The sequence below is a fragment of the Arachis stenosperma genome, chromosome 5 (assembly GCF_014773155.1).
Source record: "Arachis stenosperma cultivar V10309 chromosome 5, arast.V10309.gnm1.PFL2, whole genome shotgun sequence".
NCBI lineage: Eukaryota > Viridiplantae > Streptophyta > Magnoliopsida > Fabales > Fabaceae > Arachis > Arachis stenosperma.
In genome coordinates, this window is record NC_080381.1 from 140,723,759 (window position 1) to 140,736,215 (window position 12,457).

General features: G+C 34.3%; 3 protein-coding genes across 10 annotated transcripts; all 3 read left to right on the top strand.

Moving 5' to 3' along the window:
• The first annotated feature begins 268 nt into the window (after positions 1-268).
• Positions 269-4,289, top strand: LOC130979281 (type IV inositol polyphosphate 5-phosphatase 3-like). 3 transcript variants are annotated; one of them, XM_057902691.1, is made up of 11 exons: positions 274-541; positions 668-863; positions 1,067-1,129; positions 1,260-1,332; positions 1,466-1,570; positions 1,694-2,555; positions 2,691-2,875; positions 3,036-3,144; positions 3,241-3,383; positions 3,523-3,752; positions 3,867-4,289. In XM_057902691.1, the coding sequence occupies exons 1-10, from the start codon at positions 512-514 to the stop codon at positions 3,740-3,742; spliced, it is 1,986 nt and encodes a 661-aa protein (XP_057758674.1). In that variant the 5' UTR covers positions 274-511; the 3' UTR covers positions 3,743-3,752; positions 3,867-4,289. The 3 variants fall into 3 exon arrangements, 2 of the variants coding, with proteins under 2 accessions (XP_057758674.1, XP_057758675.1); XM_057902692.1 differs by having other exon boundaries at positions 275-541; positions 719-863; XR_009086616.1 differs by lacking the exon at positions 3,867-4,289 and having other exon boundaries at positions 269-541; positions 3,246-3,383.
• Positions 4,290-4,721: 432 nt separating this feature from the next.
• On the top strand, positions 4,722-7,390 carry LOC130982168 (uncharacterized). Its single transcript, XM_057906051.1, has 10 exons — positions 4,722-4,911; positions 4,994-5,055; positions 5,311-5,430; positions 5,519-5,618; positions 5,727-5,807; positions 5,921-5,970; positions 6,083-6,233; positions 6,318-6,374; positions 6,484-6,605; positions 6,887-7,390. The coding sequence occupies exons 1-10, from the start codon at positions 4,795-4,797 to the stop codon at positions 7,095-7,097; spliced, it is 1,071 nt and encodes a 356-aa protein (XP_057762034.1). The 5' UTR covers positions 4,722-4,794; the 3' UTR covers positions 7,098-7,390.
• An 896-nt stretch (positions 7,391-8,286) lies between these two features.
• Positions 8,287-12,190, top strand: LOC130979536 (probable choline kinase 2). Of its 6 annotated transcripts, XM_057902996.1 has the most exons (10): positions 8,319-8,396; positions 8,534-8,587; positions 8,662-8,822; positions 8,974-9,359; positions 10,053-10,174; positions 10,245-10,440; positions 10,559-10,676; positions 10,782-10,829; positions 11,590-11,690; positions 11,794-12,190. In XM_057902996.1, the coding sequence occupies exons 3-10, from the start codon at positions 8,774-8,776 to the stop codon at positions 11,944-11,946; spliced, it is 1,173 nt and encodes a 390-aa protein (XP_057758979.1). In that variant the 5' UTR covers positions 8,319-8,396; positions 8,534-8,587; positions 8,662-8,773; the 3' UTR covers positions 11,947-12,190. The 6 variants fall into 6 exon arrangements, with proteins under 6 accessions (XP_057758982.1, XP_057758980.1, XP_057758979.1 ...); XM_057902999.1 differs by lacking the exon at positions 8,662-8,822 and having other exon boundaries at positions 8,287-8,396; positions 9,007-9,359; XM_057902997.1 differs by lacking the exon at positions 8,662-8,822 and having other exon boundaries at positions 8,304-8,396.
• The last annotated feature ends 267 nt before the right edge of the window (positions 12,191-12,457 follow it).

Consider the following 12,457-nt stretch of genomic DNA (forward strand, 5'->3'; position numbering starts at 1 on the left):
TACTGTGATTTATTTTTGAAATTTTGTGATATTATGATTTTGAGTGAATTATTCAACTCTCAAAACATTTTACTAGACTAGAAAAATGTGTAAATAATAAAAAATTAACCATAAACATATCAAAGCTTTGGTTGTTAAATGTTAATTAAACTATTAACAAAACTCAAACTCAAACTATTAACCTTAATTAGTTTACTTTAATCATGTGTTTGTGTACCTTAAAAACTCAACAAACTAAACAGGAACAGATCTTAATTCCACAGTTAAAGGCTCAAAAATCTTCTGACACCAACCAAAAAAAAGCTCACTTTTTTCCAGCTCCAACTGCCACTTTTTTCACACTATCCTAGCCAACTAATTCTTTTCCCATTTCACCCCTCCCTCCCTCTTCTTCTTCTTCTTCTTCTTCTTCATCAAGGTGGTGTTGCTTTAACAATTAACAGTACCAAATATTTATTTTCTTTCCATCATATTCTGCTTTGTCCATTTCTATACCAATTTCCAAACAGTGATGAAGCAAAGATCACCTCACCATCAGCAGGTACTTCCTCTCTTTCTGTGTGTGTTTGTGTTTGTGGAATGCATGCCATGTGTTTGTTGGTATGTTCGTGTTGGTGTGATGGGGTGTGTTTGTTGATTTTGGGAAAGTTGAGGTTTAAATTTGCAGAGGACTTCTTCTTGGGCTGAATTATGTTGTTTGGGTTGGTCCTGCATACAGCTCTTTTGGGGAAGAGTGGTCCTCCGCAAATGGCTTAACATGGGAACCAACGAGTCTGATTACAGTGCTGACCCTGAAGATGATGATGATGATGATTATGACTTTGATGATGAAGATGCTATTGAAATTGATTCAGACAATGAAGGTCAGTCATGTGTAAATCTGCTCAACTGTGTTTCTATTTTCATTTGGAAAAGGGGGTTGCTTTGGATTTTGTTAATTTGATTCTAGTTTGGAGAATTAAGCTTTGAGGTGCATGTCAACTGTCAAATGATAATGACATATTCAGAATTTAGATTGGCTTTTTGGCTGTTTTAAGTCTCACTTTGTGTTTGGTGTGTTATGCAGAGTTGGCGAGGCAGTCATGGTTTATGGGCAACCGAGGCGATAAAGCTCATCCTGAATCAAAAGGTGGCTTTTTCCAGACATGAATTTCTGACTTGTTAACTTTGAACAGCAAAGTTTTATTCAGCTTGTTTATCACATTCTCAGGACTGTTATGTACTTATGTATAATAGCCTAAGCTTCTATTAAAATGCAGAATATCTTCCAAGGTTAAGGAGGCAAAAGTCATCAACTTATAGGTCTCAGTATATAAACACAAAGGAATTGAGGTGAGATAATGCTCTCATACTTTATTTAGGAAGCAAGAGAGAAGACAATAATTTGAAAGTGTGAAAACAGGGTTTATTTTGCTTGTTGCTCAAGCGTCTCACATATTGATTACGGTGTATCTTTGTCTCCTAGAATATGTGTTGGAACATGGAATGTTGGAGGAAAACTTCCACCTGATGACCTTGATATTGATGATTGGTTAGGTGTCAACGAACCGGCCGACATATATGTCCTTGGGTAAGTCGCTAACTGCTTGTTATTGCGAGTCCTTGTTAATGTACATGAAGATCTGATGCCATTTTATGTTCAGTTTTGAAATATTTTTACTGGTTTGGATAAAACAATGCTTTGCATTTGCAGTCTTCAAGAGATTGTACCTTTAAACCCTGGTAATATTTTTGGTGCTGAAGATACTCGCCCTGTGCCAAAATGGGAAAATATTATTCGGGAAACCCTGAATCGAGTGCGACATACACCACGAAAGATAAAATCCTTCAGTGATCCTCCTTCTCCATCAAAATATCAGCCATCAGATGATGTCCCAGATATTGAAGAAGAAATATTACTCGAAAGTGATAGTGACATCGGTGAGGAAGTCCATCCCTTGGATGAAGAAAACAATGTTTATACTGAAGTTAGTACTAATAAAACGAATGCTGATGATGACACGAATACAAATTTATTGGCTTCCAATTCTGCTGATATTGCAAACTCTGATGTGCCGGTCAAACTTAGTTTACAAAGAGAGTTTTCTTTTCCAAAGAGGTCTGAAAGGAAACACAGCTTCCGCGCTGAAGGTTTATCCGAAAATATGGATACATCATTTGCCCAACAGACCACTAAACTAACCAGAATGCTTAGTGGTTCTGAAAGGATTGGTTTGAGCTGGCCAGAGCCACCACTACATCTGCTATCCCAGCAAGTTTTAGAGAGACCAACATCTTTTAAATCTCTCAAATCCTTTAAATCATCAAAGTCATTCAACACATATAATTCTTTCAAGTCAATCATGGATGAAATGCCAGTTATGCCTTTGCTTCCTGAAATTGATCTTCAAACTTTAATTAAGCGGAAAAGAAGATCCCCATATGTAAGGATTGTGAGTAAGCAGATGGTTGGAATTTTTGTCACTATATGGGTTCGTCGGAGCTTGCGTAAACATATTCAGAATTTGAAGGTGTCAACAGTTGGTGTTGGTGTTATGGGCTACATTGGTAACAAGGTCCATTCACTTTCTTTTTTCTTTAAGTTTAACATAATTCTTGTGATTTATATTTTGATCTTCTTTAAGTTCATGGTGTTTGAGTATAGTGATCATCTCATCAATATTATTTTGGAAAACGTTTTCGATTTTCAGGGAGCAATATCTGTCAGCATGTCCATATATCAGACTCTTTTTTGCTTCATATGCACCCACCTTTCATCAGGTGAAAAGGAAGGAGATGAACTTCGAAGAAATGCTGATGTTCATGAAATACATCGTAGAACACATTTTCAGTCACTTTCTTATATTGGACTTCCCAAAAGAATCATTGATCATGAGTGAGTGCTTGCTTTGATATACCTTACCAACTACTTTGTGATCTTACCACCTGTGAAAATTGTCCACAATGAAACGTGGTCCTTCGATTCATAATCTTTTAGCTTAATTATTTGTCTCAATATTTTGGCTCAATTTTCTTTGGTCACTGTAATTCTGCAGAAGAATAATTTGGTTGGGAGATCTGAATTACCGTATTAACCTATCAAATATGGAAACAAGAGCTCTTATATTAAAAAAGCAGTGGTCAAAATTGGTTGAGAAAGACCAGGTACTATAGAATATTCATTGTACATGTACTTGTTCACTTCTTCCACAATTTATAAACATGTGAAAAGCTTTGATAACTTACATCATACTGTGACAGCTTAGGCAAGAACTCAAGAATGGTGGTGTGTTTGATGGATGGTCAGAAGGCACCTTAAACTTCCCACCAACTTATAAATATGAGGTTAATTCAGATAAGTACTATGGAGAAGACCCTAAGGTTGGGAAGCGTTCACCGGCGTGGTATGATCTTGTTTGACCTTATATTTTGCTTTCATGTTTGCCAATCCTGTATCTATCATAGTATAAGAACTATACATGTATCTGTTTTATGATTTTCTTTTTCTCATGAATGTTCTTCATGTCTGGGATGACCTTTCAGGTGTGATCGCATTCTTTCACACGGCAAAGGGATGAGATTACTGAATTACAGAAGGGCTGAGCTCAAACTTTCGGATCACAGACCTGTGACGGCCACATACATGGTTGACGTTGAAATGTTCTCTCCTAGGAAGCTACAACGAGCTCTAACTTACACCGATGCAGAGATTGAAAACGAAGAAGTCATAATGAATTCAGGTGGTTGGACCATAGCTACTTAGTATTTAACAGGTGAGCATGAGTTGCTTCCCATGCCATGTACCTCAAAAAGTTATGAACTTGAATATATTAAATATCTCTTGTATCAAGCTTTTGATATATATCCTATTGTGATATCTTGTGCAGGGATACATCATACATAATTAGCTGAAAAGGAGGAAGTATATGCAGAAATGGAATAATTATCAGAGATAGCTGCTGCCACTTCTTAAATTCATAATGCCACTATTAGATATTAGATTCATTCTTTTTCTTTCAAATAATTTTTTAGATCAGTTTTAGTAGAAGAAATAGTTGTGTGAATGATGGTATCAGGGGTCTAGTCTTAACAATAGGATAGAGAGCTAGCTTATTGAATGGGTGTATGTGTATGTAATTTTGTAGTTGGGGTGTGCATAATAACAAGAGATTTTAGTAGAAGCTTTCTTTGTGCATATAGAAATAATTACAAGGCATATATACTTATATGTATATGTTGAGAGTTCATTGCCTTCTTAGTTCTTACATTGAAGCTTCCTACTTTCAAGTTTACTTTTCTGAATTCTCTGATAATATTTTAATGCTTACAAAAGATTTGTGTGGATAAGGGATCTACCTTTTAGAGGATATAAATGTTTCAGTCATGTAACAGAAGCTTCTAGAAGTAAAGACAAGCGACACAGTTTACATAACAATAATAATAATAAATAAAATAAAATAAAATAACTTCCAGTATTCAGAAGAAGTGAAGAACAATTGAACAAAGCTGAAGTTAAAAACTATGTATCTATGTATTCGAGATAACAAAGAATATTGACTAATTGTGTCGGATAAATTTTATAAAATAGAAAATAAAATAAAATAAAACAAAACAACTCCTTAAAATCTGGTGAGTTGATGGATGATAAAGTCAATTAAACATTTTCAAACTCTTAAAAGTCAAATAATAAATAAACAAAAAGAAAAGTTAAGGAGAGAGAGAGAGAGAGAGAGAGAGAGAGAGAGAGAGAGAGAGAGAGAGAGTTGCGGCGGCGATTTGTGCCACGTAGGCATGTTAGATTGTTAGCAACTCTAAATGAGTCGTAGCAGTGAAACTGAAACAGAATCAGAAACAGGAAAAGCAACAGCAGCAGTTGTCGTTCAATTTGAGCTTCACTTGTCGATTACATCCCTCGCTATGTTCCTTCTCAAGGTCAATTACCCTGAACTTAATTCTCACCATTTCATGTTTCTTGATTGCTTTCATAACTAACTTCTTCTGTTTCATTCCACAGACATGGAGATCAACTGCTTTTGGTGTCTATGGTTACCTCAACTTCACCAAATCTGCTTATCTGTTAGTCCTTTCTTTTATTCCAACTCCTCCTTTTTTTTCATATAATTATTTTCTTAATTAAAAATTGACTTGAGGTGATTAACTAATCTTATATATTCTTGATTGATGCAAATTAAGCCAATATTCTTTAATTTTCTTTGACCAATGCACATGGGGGTTCATGATACTTGAAAATTTCAAATTTGTATACTTTTTACATATTTGTATTAGTGATATACTGATTTTTTTATTTTCAATTTTTTTGTTTTTTGGTAGGGATCATGCTAAGAAATTCAAACCAGGGGAAATGGAGATACAAATAACAGGGAAGAATTGCATTGTTACTGGAGCTAACTCTGGAATTGGCTATGCAACTGCTGAGGGTCTTGCAAGACGGTTTTGATCTGTTTCAAATGCTTGTCTTTTTGAAAATTTCAGATTGTTAACTATGTGATTATATCTTATGGTTTATGATTTTCACCAGTGGTGCCACTGTGTATCTTGTGTGCCGGAATAAGGAGAGGGGAGAGGCTGCACTTTCCGAAATTCAAACTAAAACCGGCAATCAGAATGTACATTTAGAGGTACTCCTATTTGTTTGTTTTTCAGGATTTTTAGGGTTCTTACTTCTTGTTGTTCACACTTTCTTTTGAACTATAATTTCTATCTGAATTGGCTAATTTGTGTTGCAGATTTGTGACCTTTCATCTGTTGCAGATATCAAGTCATTTGCTTCCAGGTTTTCTAAAAAGAATATGCCAGTTCATGTGTTGGTAAATTTCTCAACTTTAGTGCAAGAGAAGATAATAATTAGCTGCATTTAACTGTTTTAGTGATTTCTATGCTCTTGAATGAAGCTAATATGTAAAGAATTTCTTGCATCAAGGTTAACAATGCAGGGTTACTTGAGCAGAAACGAGTTACCACGTCCGAAGGGTGTGTAATTTTTGTTTTATTTGTGGAATTGAATTTGAAAGTTTAGCAGATTTCTACATGTAACCTGCATTGGTATGCTTCCTTTTTTTTAATGCAATCTGTGATAATCCAGGTTTGAGTTGAACTTTGCTGTAAATGTGTTAGGCACTTATGCCATGACAGAATCGATGGTACCATTACTAGAGAAAGCATCCCCGGATGCGCGCGTCATTACAGTTTCATCTGGTGGAATGTATACTACTCCCTTGACCAAAGATCTTCAGGTAACTGCTTTGTTTATGAATGTGTCAGCTGGATATATCATTCAAAGGAGTAATACATGAACTTATTTGGTTGCCAATATCCAGTTTTCTGGGAGCGATTTCGATGGGGTTGAACAATATGCTCGAAATAAGCGAGTTCAGGTTAGTTAACTCTATTAAGAAACAGCAGTTAACTGGAGTGCCTTCTTTTTTATTTCTCTGTGTATGAATAAATGTCTCCATTTGAGCTTATGACACAGTAATATGGCAGGTTGCCCTGACAGAGAAGTGGGCCGAAACATATAAAGACAAAGGGATAGGATTTTACTCAATGCATCCAGGTTGGGCTGAAACTCCTGGAGTTGCTAAGAGTTTGCCAAGCTTCAATGAGAAGTAAGTATTCTTTGTCTATGACATGGGAAAATGCATGAAGATCTAAGTCATCTAGTTGTTTCTGTTCAATTTGATTCTTCTTGTGCCTAAATCAAGTTTCAGAATAGTGTCATTCTACAGAATATAGGAGTATCAAGTGTCATATATCCTAAATTTTAGAGAAGATTAATGTATACTTTTACAAATAGAGGGAATGTTTTTTTTTTGGGGAACAATTGATTCTTTGACAATTATTCATTTGCAACTTTGAAATAGTTTTACATTTGTTCAATTATTTACAGGCTTGCCGGAAAGCTTAGAACAAGGGAAGAAGGTGCAGACACAGTTGTTTGGTTGGCATTACAGCCTAAAGAGAAACTGGTCTCAGGTGCATTTTACTTTGATAGAGCCGAAGCTCCAAAGCACCTTCCGTTGGCCGCGACCGGTGGTTCTCATACCTTGATCAACTCACTTGTTGAAGATCTTCATTCAATTGTTTCTCCTTTTCCATAATAGGTACTAGGTAGAGTATATATCTGTTTCTCCAACACAAATTCACAAGAAAAAGAAAACGAAGTTTAGGAAGTTTTCTCCAAAAAGCTATAGAGATTCCTCATGTATGAGTGAGTACTCAGGTGAACATGGTTTCAAATTCTTGCAGTTGTGTTATGATGCAGAATTGTTGCAAGAAAAGGTAAATGTAACAGATGTAGTTACTATCTGGGCACTATCTGTGACATTATGTAGTTATTGAAATGAATGCAGATAAAGATGTGATATCAAAAGTGAAAACCTCAATCATAAGTTACACCAATTTCACATACTTTTAGTTTGCATATTACTCCAATATACAATATACAAATTGTATATATGCTGCATATAATAGCCTTTGGATTTTGCTAATACCTACATACTAAACTGAACAATGAAAATATAATAATGTACATACTAATTTATACCTCAACCATTATTATTTTTTGGAGAAATGTTATATCCATCACTTTTGTGTATATTACTCTTGTATATTCTTTATTTTTGGTATTAAAAATAATTGATAAGTATTGAGAAAATACAAAATTTGTAGTGAATACCATTAACAAAAATATACAATAGATATATACAACAAGTGGTACAAATATCATTTCTCTTATTTTCTTATTCACGAAAATAGACTCCATTTTAGTAAGTTATTCAACAGATATGATCAAGTTAATAAGTCGATACACATTATCAAAAGTCAAGACAACTATTCCAAAACCGAAATATATTTAATATATGTAGTGTGATTTTCGCTATAAATAATTCTTATTAATCTCTATTTCTACATCTAATAGAAGTGAAATATCTTATTTATCTTGTTATGTATTTATTGTTTTATAATAAATACTATTTTATTATTAATATTTTCTTAACAATTAAGACATGTTTTTTTTATTTTGTTAATAAAAAATAATTTAAATATATAATTAATTAAAAAGATAAATAAATTAGAGAATGTCAGGTCAAATAAGTGCAATTTAATCGGAAATGTTTCATCCATCCTCAAAGATAAGATTTGTATGCTGACGTCACAAATGCACACGTGGCACATGGTAGTTAGGCCATGTAAAAATTTGGTGGGCACAGCCCAGCAGAATCTCTAACAAGATTCAATATTTTAAGTCCTCCATGATTCTCTCCACGTGACCCATTTTCATTTCTCACAACTCACAACAATCTGTCATCTCTCAATAGAATCTTAAACAAAACGCCACCAAAAAAAAAAAAAAAAAATTCAGTAACACTTTAGTTCAAGTAACTCACACAACAAAGGTATCACATAAAATTTTCTCTGAATTATTGATTTGTAACTACAATTTGTGTGTAATTGTGTATTGTTTCTGCAGCTGAGTGTTAAAGTCTTTCTCTTTCTTCTCAATTTTGATTTTTGACTGCATGGTTAACTGCAGAGGTTCCTCTTCTTTGATTTGATATTCCTCTTTTGCATTCTCTGCTTCTGAGAGGTGAGTTTCTGAGTAACTATTTTCATTGATTCTCTTTTTCTTTTGTTAATCTTGAAACGGGTTTTCAAATTCAGATTGTTTCTGGCAGCTGGCTTCATTGGATTCTCTCTGTCTCTTAATCCCAATTCAACCATTTTATTCAATTTCAAAAAGATTGTAGCTTTGTTTCTCTGTTTCTCATGGTGCATGGGGGTTCTTATACCAGCTAATTTAGCTCTGAATTTCTTTGTATTAGGTGAATTGTTAAAAGCTCAATTCTATATTTTTCTACATTAAGCAGTGCGAATTTCACACTAGATCGTCGATTCTGTTTCTCGATGGTCTTTGTGGTGCATGCATAGAAAGAAGTTAGTTATCTGTTCTGATTTCCTCTGTTATTGATCCAGACAAATCTTTGGTATTGATTGGTTGTTCAGCAGAGATGGTAACAAAAACAGTTGAATTGCTGAAAGGCTTTGCATCTCATGAAGAGATTATGGAGATTCTTGCCACAGTGGCTGCAGATTTGGGGGATGTCATCGATGTGAGTTTCTTGCAGGTCAAACCTTTGAAGGGAGCAATGACTAATGAGGTTTTCGAGATAAACTGGCCAGCCAAAAGTGATGGCCATCTCAGAAGGGTTCTAGTCCGATTATACGGCGAAGGTGTTGAGGTTTTCTTCAACAGGGAGGATGAAATCCAAACTTTTGAGAGCATGTCAAAGCACGGTCAGGGTCCACGCCTTCTTGGCCGGTTCGCCACCGGTCGAGTTGAGGAGTTCATTCATGCCAGAGTATGTAATATTCATCTTGTATTTCCATGTTCTGATTAATTAAATCTAACGTGATTGCAGTGAGTATATTAGGCATGATTGTTTTGTGAATTGGAGAATATGTGCTTAAATTAAAGTCACCGGGCATTATCTTTTCCATGTTGCTTTGTTATTTTTTAAGTCAAAAAGCTTTCCTTTGGTCATAGTTCTTTGGTTTCATTATTTTATTATAATTTTTTGGAAGATAGATAGGTTGGCCACCACTTCCTATTGGTTCTTTAGATTTATAACAAAAAGCATCTACCGGAAATTAAGTTGAATGGCATCCAGTCATGGTAGATCAGGTTTTTAAGTGCTTCCTTTGCATACCCCTTTTTGCCTAATACCTTCTTGATGTTCTTTCTCACTTAATCACCAAAGAAATAATCTAATCAAGTAGTTACCAGATGAACAATTTATGTGATCAAGCAGTAGTGACATTATTTTATTCGGATATAAAAATAGCAGCATTGATAGTAGATTAAGAGCTGTATAGTTTTTTTAATCCATGATGATGGTTTCATATGGTGCCAGAATCAATAACTTGCTAGGTATTGAGATGTAAAATATAACTTTTCAATGAGTTAATTGAAATGACCATAACTTGGAAGACCTCACTAATACATCATTCATAACTTCTAACTTGCTTTTCTTTACCTACTTTTGGATCCTTAGACACTTTCGGCTTCGGACCTTTGTGACCCTGAAATATCCGCTTTGATAGCGACTAAGATGAGGGAGTTTCACAATCTTGATATGCCTGGTGAAAAGAAGGCTCAGTTATGGCCGAGACTGAGGTAATACTCGATTACCAGACCAATCTTTTTTTTTTCTCATCATTAACAAATGTATTACATATTCTACTAGGAAGTGGCTTAATCATGCCAAAAGTTTGTGCTCCCCTAAGGATACCAAGCATTTTGGGCTGGAAGTTCTGGATACTGAAATAAATATGCTGCAAGAGTTGTTATCTGAAGGATGTGAAGGGATTGGATTTTGTCACAATGACCTACAATATGGTAACATAATGATAGATGAAGAAACAAGATCAATCACTTTAATAGTAAGTCATGATTTATCAACTGCATCCCATGTTAGTCTTAATAGGATCATAGAAAATATCACTTACACATAGGCTCTTCTCATTTGTTTTTCAAGTTATTATTTTTTCAATCATGTAGGACTATGAATACGCCAGTTACAACCCTATTGCATATGACATTGCAAATCATTTCTGCGAAATGGTAGCAGATTACCATAGCGACCAACCCCATGTTCTTGACTACAGACGATATCCTAGTAAGTAATGGCTTATGCATTTCAAAACAAGAATTACCATTACATTTCTAAAATCGTTGTTTGGCATCATGTTCATTAAAGCGATGTTTGAAAATGGTGCACCAGGTCTTGAAGTGCGACAAAGATTTATCCGTGCTTATTTGAGTTCCGAAGGTTAGTTTACTGACATATTGACTTCACCAATTCATATGGTTGGAAGAGATCAGGATCTAGATTACTGCTATTGGTCTATTCTCAGCTGATAAAAATCCCCAGCTAAAATATTAAACCTGCACAATGAAGTACAGAATCCATTCCGGGTTCTTCTATTGCTGTTATGATCATATCTGTATGTGCTGAAGCAAAGTAAATTCTGGTCTTGCTTAAATTTCAAAGTGCATGGATAAGCAAAATAAGCAAGAATATATATTTTTTTTTCCTTCAGTTTAGCCTTGTATATACTTCAACATGCTTATACCAGTCAATTGAATATTCGTAATTATTTAATATAACGCATATGATTAGTCTGTCCTTGCTGATTTGTACTTTGCATGAATTTGTTTAACTAATGATTACTTATTTTCTGAATTTTCCTATTTGGTCTTGCACTCTTCAGTGCAGGTGCCATACAAATCTTCTTAGAGTTGTTTCATGTTGAGTAAAGTATCTTTTCCCCCCTTTTCTTTTTCTTAATATAGAAAAAGGAATTCTTAAAAGAGAAGAAAAGAGTATTATCAACTAAGGGAAAACCTTTAACAAACCATGTGAAATCATTGATAATTATAGTATTCCTTTGTAACATGATTGAATTCACATTCAAGCCTGCCAAATCATGTGATAGCAACAGAAATCAAATTCTATTATGCAATTCTTATGAATTTCATGCATGTTTATCAATTTTACTTGAAAGACTCAGTGTGTGACTTATGCATAGGCAAGAAACCAACCAAAACTGAGGTGGGCCAATTAGTGAATGTTGCAGAAAGATACACACTTGCAAATCATCTATTCTGGGGCTTGTGGGGACTTATTTCAGTAACTTTTCTTTTCCCCTGCTTAATAAATTTATTTATATATTTTATCATTTTTAAGGCTACTTCAATTTTCTAAGTGTGGCCTCTTTGTGCAAAAACTGCAGAGTCATGTGAATACAATAGATTTTGACTACAAGGAGTATGCAAGGCAAAGATTTAAGCAATATTGGTTGAAGAAGCCTATTCTTTTGAACTCACCAAGCATTATTTCCCAAGATGGAGTTCCCAATGGTTCTGTAGCACCCTTCACAATTTGATATGATTGCTTCATATGTTTATCAGTGAGGTTCAACTTAGTATGTACCATTCATTAGTAGCATCCAAAGGTATCACAGGCAGCATAAGATATATGTAGATAACATAGGTAAGCCATTACTTATTGGTGACCTTACTTATATCTAGAACTATTATTGATCTTTTATTTTGTTTTGTATTATTCTCAACTCTAGTCATAATACATGTTCTTGAATGCTTTTGCTAACAGTGTCTTTAAGGATATAAAAGGAGAATTTTTGTTAGAAAAAAGTTTAAAGCCAGCACTTTTATTGAAATTTGCTCAACACTTAATAACAAAAGAAAAATAAATAATTTTACACCATTAAAAATATTAATAATGACTAATTAATAGCTACAAATCACAAAATTTGTTAGCCCCTAGCACTCCTCTTTTTGTTAATTGAAAAAAAAAAGAAATTTTACGGTTTCAATTATGTTAACAAAAATAACAACTTTTTACATTAACCGCATAAATAGTCATTCAAGAGAACC

Excerpts from the sequence above, each read along its gene's own strand:
- LOC130979281 (XM_057902691.1), top strand. The coding sequence starts at position 512 with ATGAAGCAAAGATCACCTCACCATCAGCAG. Across the intron at positions 542-667 it reads GATCACCTCACCATCAGCAG|AGGACTTCTTCTTGGGCTGA; the intron begins GTACTTCCTCTC and ends TTAAATTTGCAG. Across the intron at positions 3,145-3,240 it reads AATTGGTTGAGAAAGACCAG|CTTAGGCAAGAACTCAAGAA; the intron begins GTACTATAGAAT and ends ATACTGTGACAG.
- LOC130982168 (XM_057906051.1), top strand. The coding sequence starts at position 4,795 with ATGAGTCGTAGCAGTGAAACTGAAACAGAATCAGAAACAGGAAAAGCA. Across the intron at positions 5,431-5,518 it reads GCTGAGGGTCTTGCAAGACG|TGGTGCCACTGTGTATCTTG; the intron begins GTTTTGATCTGT and ends GATTTTCACCAG. Across the intron at positions 6,234-6,317 it reads CCTTGACCAAAGATCTTCAG|TTTTCTGGGAGCGATTTCGA; the intron begins GTAACTGCTTTG and ends GCCAATATCCAG.
- LOC130979536 (XM_057902996.1), top strand. The coding sequence starts at position 8,774 with ATGGGGGTTCTTATACCAGCTAATTTAGCTCTGAATTTCTTTGTATTA. Across the intron at positions 10,677-10,781 it reads TGACTACAGACGATATCCTA|GTCTTGAAGTGCGACAAAGA; the intron begins GTAAGTAATGGC and ends ATGGTGCACCAG. Across the intron at positions 11,691-11,793 it reads GCTTGTGGGGACTTATTTCA|AGTCATGTGAATACAATAGA; the intron begins GTAACTTTTCTT and ends CAAAAACTGCAG.